We start from the raw sequence: 10080 nt of genomic DNA, 5'->3' as shown, positions 1-10080 counted from the left end.
CTAAAGAAAACCACACCGCAGACATTTCGCCACCATCCCAAATCGGATGAGAAAGCTTCCAGCTGGCACGCCTCCAAGACAAGCCGCTGGCCTGATGGGAAAGGAGCGCTTTCAAACTTGAAATGCCTGAGACTGAAGACTCCAAGATGTAGTGGACCAGATCTTTGGACAGAGGGGTGTCCAGGGCCGATGGTGGGGAGGTCAGCCAAAGGATCACCTGCATGGTGTCCAGCAGAAGCTAAGCTGGTGGTGAGATGTGGGGCTGCCACACATGACCCCGGGTAGCTTCTACCGTTTCAACAATAAAAGCCATAAACGCAACTGAGATTATGTAACGGCAGCTATTTTTACACCATTAAACGGCTCACTTATACTGCACAGCACAACTCACTTTGAGTGTTGTGCAACCTACTTGATTGAAGGCTTTTCATATTCCATTTGGGAAACGAGTTATGACTAAATGTGCTCCATCACACCAATTATAGTGTCGAAATAAAAATGTTGCACCTGCTAAACAGTGACCACTTTTCATCGAGGGTGAACACTCCATGCCAACTAGTGATTTATGGTAATAGAGCAATACCTATTAATTTATTATTTAAACACAAACTGTATAGAGCAAGGACAATTGTGTTATAAATACCAAACAATAAATGCTTCAAAGAATTATATTTTTTATTAAAAAACGAAAATATCCTCAAAAGGAAATGCATTGATTGGATACATCTTTACTGGGAGAACCTTTAAAACAGTCATATCTACATCGTACACAGACGCTTTCAGTAAAAACAATTAAAAGAAGAAAAAAGTTTGCTAAACTCCAGTGCAAACAGAAGATAAGGGGACATTTATAACTGGTTACGTGTGTTCAGGTTTCCCATCCGGTCCGGTGTGCATTAACATAGAGTGTCCGCTTCACATCACATGACGTAAAGTCCACATGGCTAAACATGTACGGTCGTCTAAGGCGGCGTCGGCAGCTGTCAGTCTTCTTGGAAACGGATGTGCTTATAGGCCTCCTTGGCCCGGGCGAGGATGATTTTTTCGGCTTTGGATATGAGCTGAAATAAGAAATTTGATGATAGTTAAATAACAATTTTTAAAAGAAGGCAGCACTGTTTTAACCCTCCTGTTACCTTTCGGGTCAATTTGACCCCATTCAATGTTTAATGTCGGTGTTCTTTGTGGTCAATTTGACCCCAGGCTGTTTTTCACTATGTCAAACATATAAGAAATATCAACTTTTTTATATATTTAAAGGGCTATTTAGGTAGTCAACAAACAAACATAAAGTACCTCACACTTAAACTTGGAAAACAATATTAATTCTAATAATTTTCTGGAGGTTTTAATTGCTGGGGTCAAATTGACCCAGAGGGTAAAATCTGTTAGTAAATGTGAAGGTAACAGGAGGGTTAAACAGGTGGAATGAGAGTAGCTGATGGAATCATCCAGGTATTAATACATATCCAACAGTGGATTCAGGAAAAGCTCAAATATGCATCTTAATCTTGTCCATCCTTTGTACATTTTGTATATTGCCAAATGACATACTGTAAACATCTGGTTTACTCAATCAAAAAGGAATGGTTATTAATATTTTGCCGTGTACAATAACATGTATGTGTCTGTATTTTCCTGGGGTTCTCACCTTCTCTGTGCCCCTCTTCTTTTCCCTCGGACGATTGAGCTTGACTTGGCGGTCCACGAGGATCTTCTGCCAGTACCGTTGTTCATGGTCCCCTTTAAAAGTCATTGAATGGCGATTCATTATGCTCATATTATTATTCAGAAGAAACCTTTGAAACACAAAACTGAAGACGAGCTGACGGGCGCCGTCCCAATTAATTATTTTCACCGTGATCAAATATGAAAACCAGCTCAGTCATCCGAGTCCTCTTCTCAACCGGAGAGGATAAGGAGACACACACTGCGTCTGTCTTTATTTTTATAGTACATGTGTAGTGCTTCACACAATAAAATACAGAACGGCATGTCTGCACATTCTTGTCTCATGACGGCTCTTTGTGAATTGAATTTTAAAAAAGGTAAATAAATATACGTGATGCTGTGAAAACTGTTTTGATCATTAAAATACAGCCTTATAACAACATGAAATAGATTTATGATGCAGCTGTGACACACAGCACATTTGATTGACTTTAAAATGCAGACTCCCGAGGCGAGGATGACTCCCTTTGCCAAGTGCCTGGATCTCGTGGGTGAGACCAAGAGTCATATTAGCGTTGCGGGACCAAAAACAAGAATATAAAAATGCATACCTGCGAGAATCTCGACCTTCCAGCTGTGCTCTTTCTGGAGCTCTGCTCTCGCCTCACTGACGGTCTTAGCATCCTCCGGGGTGTGGAAGCGGATGAAACCCTCGGTGTCGCCGTCCAAGGTGTCAATGTAAGCTACCTGGGATATTTTGCTCAGAGCATCCTACATGAAATAGAAAACAATTAAAACTTTGGTAAATAACCATACAGATGTCTTGAATGAGGTGTAAGTTAGTAACACTGGTAGACCTGTGTTTGTGTAACTTTACGATGAACAAGGACCTCACTCACAGCAGAGCTTGTGAGTGATCCTAACATTCTTGAATATCAAAATGTATAACTTCAGTTATCTATAACGCCAACCCGCCAGCGTTGCTGGTTTGGAGAATGTCACATGACTCTAATCCAAACTATTGCAATAAATAACCCGGTTAACCATCTTGCTTTGAATCCAGACGAGAGGAAAACCTCCTTCATTCTTCGATACTACCAATCCAATCCAATCCAATTTATTTATATAGCACATATTAAAAACAGAGGGTTTAACGAAGTGCTTCACAGTAAGCATAGCATAATAATAAAATATAATATTACAGTAGTAGATAAAAGGCATACAAACAAAATAGAGAGAAATCAATACAAAACATAGCTCAAACTGACTCGAAAGCGATGGAAAAGAGGTGGGTCTTCAGACGGGACTTAAAGGTTTGGAGGGTGGGCGACAATTTGACCTGGGGCAGGTCGTTCCAGAGCCTGGGGCTACTGCTGAGAAGGCCCCGGTCTCTGGTAATTTTCTTAGTTTTAGGGACTACTAGGAGGAGCTGGTCAGCCGATCTCAGACCCCTTGAGGGGTGTACACCTGTATGAGGTCAGAGATGTACTGAGGGCCAGCCCATAGCGCTTTTAAAACAAACAATAAAATCTTAAAATGAACTCTAAAGTGGACAGGAAGCCAATGGAGGGAAGACAGGACTGGGGTGATGTGATTCACTTGCGGGTTCCTGTAGCATCGAGACAACAGCTTTTTGCACACGCTGCAGGCGGGCAGCTAAGTCTTGTTTAAGCCGCATAAAGTGCATTACAGTAATCTAAACGCTGAGAAAACAAATGCATGAATACACGCTCAAAATCAGAAGCGGATAAAACCGGTTTAATTTTGGACAGCAGCCTCAGGTGATAAAACTGGACTTAACCACAGAGTTTATCTGTTTATCTAATTTAAAAGCACTGTCGATTTTAACGCCCAGATTAGAGACCATGGGTTTTGCATACTGTTGCAGGGAACCCAGGTCAATGGAGGACATCGCCATTTGGTCCAAACACAATTACCTCCGCTTACTCTCATTTATGTTTAAAAGTTTCGCCATCCAGGCCTTTATGTCATTGAGACAGTCAACCAGGCGCGCGAGAGAGCAGATCGTTTCTTTAGGGGTATGTATATTTGGGAGTCGTCCATAAAGGTGGTAGGAGACGCCATGTTTTCTAAAAATGAGCCCAAGGGGAGAAGGTATAAGGAAAATAAAATGGGCCCTAAATGGAACCTTGGGAACTCCACAGGATAGGGGGCAGAAGACGCTAAGTCACCAAGCCTAACAGAGAAAGATCGCTGGGACAGGTAGGACCTGAACCACTCTAAGGCAGTGCCCTGATACCCACACAGTGCTCTACGCGAGATAAGGATGGAATGGTCAATCGTATCAAAAGCAGCTGTGAGGTCTAAGAGCATTAAGATAGCAGAGTCACCAGAGTCTGTAGTGACCAGGAGGTCATTGAACACTCTTAGAAGGGCAGACTCAGTACTGTGAAGCGCTTTAAAACCGGATTGAAACATATCGAAAATATTGTGTGCATGTATGAAAGACTGCAGCTGTAAGAGTACGACTTTCTCCAATATTTTTGAAATAAAAGGAAGTTTCGAGATGGGTCTGTAGTTAGCCAAGACAGAAGTGTCCAGATTTGTTTTTTTTAACAGAAATGCATATATAAAAAAGAGATTTTTAGAAATCTCTATGTCCAAACAATGCATTGGACAGATTCCATTTTAGTCATGGAAATTATGATGATTATTTTAATGGAAATGTGCACATTGGAATAGGAAAGAAAAACAGCGTCAGAACATGAGCAGTATGTTGGTCTGTCGTTGTTTATGATCTGATGAAGATGAAGTGGATAACTCCAGTCGGGCCGACCAGTCACACCGTACCTTGATGAACTTCCTCCCTGGCAGCGGCTTGTTGTCCGTGATCTTCATGATGACGCCGCTGGTAAACTGAGGGCCTTGGTTAATCTCCTTCTCTCTCTTCTCACTCTTCTCACTCTTCTCACCCTTCACAACTAGAAGGAGGACACAAACATCACCACATAGAAAAGAGCTGAACCCTTCGTGTTTGTGTATTCAACCAGCAGCTGCCGAGCCATCTCGTTCATGACTGCCATCAACTCGTAACCATTGAGTTTGATTTGATGTTTTTTGAGTAATACCGTGATATCGATACTCTTGAGGACAAATTTAACGGTCATCTTCAAACGATGTTAGACGGGAAGAGTTTTAGTAAAAAATATGAACTTGTTATAAGAAAAGACATCTCCGACAAGAAACTGATCTATTTTCTTTGAACCACTTCATTGTACTTAATTTGAGCTTCCACCTTTTGCTTTATTTCATATCTTCTGGTTTTAAAACCCCCGTTTAACCAGTCTGCAGTTTGTCCATCTGCACTGGAATCATGAAAATAATGACTCACCGTTACCGTCTTGAGGGTCGTTGGTTTTCTCCTGTGGACTCGCGTGCTCCTTGTGATCGATCCTATTGATGCACTTCTTCAAGGACGTCATGCTGCACTTCTGCAAGGCCAGATACTCGTCCTTCAACTCAAGCCACTCTTTCCTAATGCCGCCAAAGGAGGACCAAAGACAATCAGCAGTGTGTTGAAGTGTGTTTTGTTGTGGAGGAGCTTTTCAATTAGGAATTCATTCTTGTCGACACATGAAGAACGGAAGTGGAATCTTACTTGGACAGAACCCGGAGCGGGATGACTTCTTCCCCTATTTTCAGCTTTTCCCTGTGTTTCTTATTTCTCTTCCTCTTCGCTTTAACTGCTGAATCGTCTCGGTTTTCTTTCCCTTCTTCAACACCTCCCTCCGTGTCACTTTTAGTGGGAGTATCTGAAAGGGGAACACAGTTGGCACATCAACTGTAAACAATCTGCATACGTCATTTATTTTAGATTTTTAGGTAGTGAAGAAGACGCAAAGAGAGTGGAAGTAAAGATATCTGCATCTTGACTTGTTTTCTCATCTGTATTGTGGACCATCACTTACTAGGCTTAGCTAAATCCATCTCCTTCTCTCCAGCTTCACTTTCACTCGTCCTCCTCATCTTAGACGGCATGTCACCAGCGGATTCCTCTGCCGTCTGGCACCGTCGTTTTTTTGTATCCGACAGTTTTTCCGGTGTCTTCAGAGTGGCGGCGACGTCCGATTCAGAATCCCCCTCTTCCAGGCGTTTCCTCTTTAGCTCCGGCGGCCCTGCGTCCCTGTCTTGCTCTCTGGAGTCTTCAGCAAGAGAGGCACCTTCCTTCTTTCTCTTTCTCTTTCTCTTTTTCTTCTCGTCTTCCTCACCTGCCACACATGAATGCCAATACAACAAAATGCATCAAAAACCTTGTTCTTGATATTATGCCAGCATCAGATATCTCATGAGACAGGGGTATAGAGAGGAAGTGATGTAACTGAAGCGATTTGATAGAACTGTACCTGATGGTGGTATGTCGGCTGGCAGAGGGACCGACTTCTTATTTTTCCACTTAGGGAAAATCCCCGGCCTCCTCACAGCATTTTCAGGGGGATTGTGCAGCATCTGTTTCAAAGGTCACAATCGTGCATGAGTTTTCTTCATGTCAAAATCCAACACTGGGCTGACTGACTAATCAGAGATTTTAAACAAAGAGATTGTATTGATTTTATTGAAGTTATCACCTCTATGGCTTTCTGTGCCTGTTCCAACGTCTCAAACTCTACGAAGGCAAAGCCCTTGGCGTCGTTAGAGCTCTTGTATCTCGGGACGCTGACATAAACCACATTGCCGCATGTCGTGAACACTCTCTCTATCCAGCTGTGAGTCACATCTTTGGGCAAGAGTTCCTTGTGACAAAAGAAAAGAAAGAAAGAAAAGTATTATCTTATCATCCAACAGTGTTGTTATTACTAGCGGGCATATAACACTATAATAACCAGCAAATGAGTATTCCAAGTCTCCACGCAGAAAAAAGCTCAATGTTAGGTGTATTTCCTATGATGATGACGAGGGAACAATATTATGGATTCAGAGCACATTAACATGTTCCCTATGGACAGTTTACACGGGACAACTTAGGTCTAGGTTTACTTCCCGTCACTCACAGACACTGCACCTGAAAATTAAGTGGAACACATTTGGAATGGTTTACAACTAAAGATACAACTATGTTTCCTTCTGTATGTGTCGTACAGACATCTCTGAGGGAAAGAAGAACATAACTAGGGCTGCAACTAACGATTATTTTGATAATCGATTAATCGGTTGATTATTCTATCGATTAATCGATTAATCGGATTAAAAAAATAACTTTAATTTTCAACCCTTTATTCAAAACAGGGTCTGTACGGTCATGGAAAACCTGGAAAAGTCATGGAGTTTTTAAATGGCTATTAGCAGGCCTATAAAAGTAATTGCAAAAAATAAAATCCCAAAATATTTGGAAAAGTAATGCAAATGTGTTTTATTCACATTTTAATTTACACGGTATATATACGTTATGCTTTGGAATTCTCATTGTTAGTTTAAATACTACATCTTCTCACTTTGTCACGTATAGACAGAGTTTTCACAAAATGTTTAATCATGGAAATTTGGTTTAGTCATGGAAAGGTCCTGGAGATCCACTGGTCAGCATGTGATGAACCTGTTCACTGGTCACCATGGTGATGAACCCGTCACAAACAGACTGACAGCTTTCCTCTCCTGAGCAGTGGTCCCCATGTGGCCCCCTGAACAATATCAGAGACGCGTTACGATTTATTATTTTTTTCACCTGACGTGTCGCGTCTCGGCCAATCAGCGTTCAGATGTCGACAGCGTTTGGGAAGTTAGGTTAGCTTGAATGTTAGTCCGCTACATCCGCTGCCGTCACGCTGCACGGTGTAGCGATGCTAACAAAGTACCGTACGTTAAAAACGATGTGATTTAGCATATTTTTAGTCTCGATACTTCATTAAAAGAGCGATCAGAGCGCACGCGCTGCTCCGCTCCGTTAAATGTCTGCGCGCGCAGCGCACACAGCGAGTGACGTCGGGGCTTATCTCCGTTGCCTTTCTCCGTGGAAAAATATTTTCCGCTATCCGCCACGGAATAAATAACCATGTTTTCTACGTCATACTCTTGTGGAAATGCCACACACGTCGTGACATGTAGCGCCCTGGTGTCTGGGTTCATAACGTCACCCGGAGGCGCACACAGCTCCGTGAATGTCTCCGACTACGTGAATGACTTCCGCATCCAGCGCCACGTGAGCAGCAGCCAATTAGATTCATCAACAGAGGAGCAGCTCAGCGCTGATTGGCTCTCACAACGCAGCGTTCCGTCTCTCGCTCCGCTCTTGTTTCCCCTGCGCCGCTCTGCGCTCAACTCAACTTTGTTTATACTCCGTGACTTATTGAGCGCCGTAATAATCGCTCGACACAACGAATCGATAATGAAATTCGTTGCCAACTATTTTAATAATCGATTTTTATCGATTCGTTGTTGCAGCCCTAAACATAACACTCTTTATTTACCACATAGACTGTGCGTTCGTCGACATCATTTGGTACGTCTCCAATCGGAAACTGACGTCTGACTTTATCTCCCTTGAGGTTAACCTGAAACAAAAACACATTTGTGTTCATTACTGTCGTGTATTTTCCATGACACAAGATGTCAGGTATCAAAATCTGTAGGTCGGAGGATGAGCTGAGCCCTGAGGTTCACAAGGTGTCTGTGGTGAGGGGCGTTTTGTGTGGAATGTGATCATGTGGGGTGGGGGCTAGAAGCCCACTCGAAGCCCTCCCAAATGAGGGGGCCGGCCTATAGATATTAACATAAACGCCTCTTTTCTTTCTCGTGTATAACCTGTAGCAAAATGCCATATTGTTAGATTTTCTCAATTCAGTACCTGAAAGTCTCGTCGTACTAAGCGTCTGTTTTTGACCTGTATCTTGTAGAATAAACTTTGTATTCTTATCAAGTGCTGAGTCGCTCGAACTTTTCTTCTTCATCATCCTTTCATCAATATTCTCCGGTCGACGAGAAGAGACAACATTACCTTCACTGGGCATTAGTTTAGTATGGAGGACTCAAAATGACTTAAGTATAAATAAATAAATGCATTAATAAATATAGGAATGAATAAATAAATGTTTAAATAAATGTATAAATAAATGCTTAAATGAATGTATAAATAAATAAATACAGGAATTAATAAATATAAGTTATAAATCAACATAAATGTCACACATAAATAAATGAAGAAATACGCATGGACAGATATAAATAAATGAATACAGAAATGTAGAAATACATCTATTTAATGATGTCCTGTTGAGTTATAACTTATATTCATTCATTTCTGTTTTTATTTCTGTATTTATACATTTATTCCTGTATTTATTTATACATTTATTTAAGCATATATTTATTTATTCTTGTATTTATTCATGCATTTATTTATTTATACTTAAGTCATTTTAAGTCCTCCATAGTTTAGAGCCATGCACCACCTCTCAGAACATACAAACATGAACAAGACATCATTCAAAAATGTGTACCTCAACGACAGAAGAAGTTTTCAGCGCTCTGGCAATCAGCTTGGTGTCACTGGTCAGCGTCTTCATCCGATTGAAGCTTGCCAACATACATATATCAACATCTAAAAACAAATAACATAGTTAGTACAATGATTAAGACAAAAAATTAGATGGTTGATAGAAATATAGTGCGTTACTGATATTGATCGCCCCTTACATCCATCATCTGACTCATCGATGATTTTTTTAAGAAAACGGTCCTTATGGAGGTTGACGTCTCCAAACCAGAAGTCCACCTGCCTCTTCACGTCAACCAGCAGCTGTTTAACACGGGACCTCTTCTTCTTCTCAGTCTCCTTGTTCTTGCTGCCGAGTTTCGCATTCGCAGCGTCCCTCTCCGTGTCAGCCATCCTGCGGCTGTAACACAGGTCAGCAACATGCGCGCTTGTCAAATAGAGCAGGACATGAGATTCACTGCGTCCGTTTGCGTGGAAGGTTACTTAAATACTTTGCTCGTGGACTTAGTCGCGCTCTTTCAAAGGGGGTTACCGGATCGTCTCCTTCGTGTATACACTTCGTGAAATAACGTTCACACAGATTGACCCAACAGGATGAACACCCCCCCTCTTGTGTAGCTACATAAATAAACTAGCGTTAGTTAGTAAACCACCGTAAAATGCCCGTGGGTCTTGTTAGGGAGCCGATCGTGTGTTAGCTATCGCTAAGCTGTGAGTCGTAAACAGCTTCTACGTCGGTTCGCGGGTAGTGACATTTTTAAAAAGCTAGTCATCCCCGCTGCATTTTCAAAATACACCGACGCTCACTTAACATTGAACTGGCATAACAGTAACGATAACTCACCCTCTTTTAGACGAGGAATCCGTCTAGATTGAACCGCTGCATATACAAAATATAACGATTAACAGGTTAGCTTGCTGGCTAACCTCATATGAACAACTTGAGTGTCGCAGCATATATT

The 10080-nt window shown here is 41.7% G+C and overlaps 1 protein-coding gene across 2 annotated transcripts; it reads right to left on the bottom strand.

Annotated features, from left to right (window-relative positions):
- Positions 1–657: 657 nt before the first annotated feature.
- Positions 658–10075, bottom strand: larp7 (La ribonucleoprotein 7, transcriptional regulator). Of its 2 annotated transcripts, XM_056442460.1 has the most exons (13): positions 9963–10075; positions 9319–9518; positions 9123–9223; positions 8094–8177; positions 6258–6422; positions 6036–6138; positions 5601–5900; positions 5291–5444; positions 5024–5166; positions 4483–4613; positions 2283–2442; positions 1652–1743; positions 658–1061 (listed from the first exon to the last, which is right to left on the bottom strand). In XM_056442460.1, the coding sequence occupies exons 2-13, from the start codon at positions 9509–9511 to the stop codon at positions 984–986; spliced, it is 1704 nt and encodes a 567-aa protein (XP_056298435.1). In that variant the 5' UTR covers positions 9512–9518; positions 9963–10075; the 3' UTR covers positions 658–983. The 2 variants fall into 2 exon arrangements, with proteins under 2 accessions (XP_056298435.1, XP_056298436.1); XM_056442461.1 differs by lacking the exon at positions 8094–8177.
- Positions 10076–10080: the final 5 nt, after the last annotated feature.

The sequence above is a fragment of the Pseudoliparis swirei genome, chromosome 21 (assembly GCF_029220125.1).
Source record: "Pseudoliparis swirei isolate HS2019 ecotype Mariana Trench chromosome 21, NWPU_hadal_v1, whole genome shotgun sequence".
In the NCBI taxonomy this organism is placed as follows: domain Eukaryota; kingdom Metazoa; phylum Chordata; class Actinopteri; order Perciformes; family Liparidae; genus Pseudoliparis; species Pseudoliparis swirei.
Note: the sequence above shows the minus strand (reverse complement) of the source record. Positions and strands in the feature narration are given on the sequence as shown.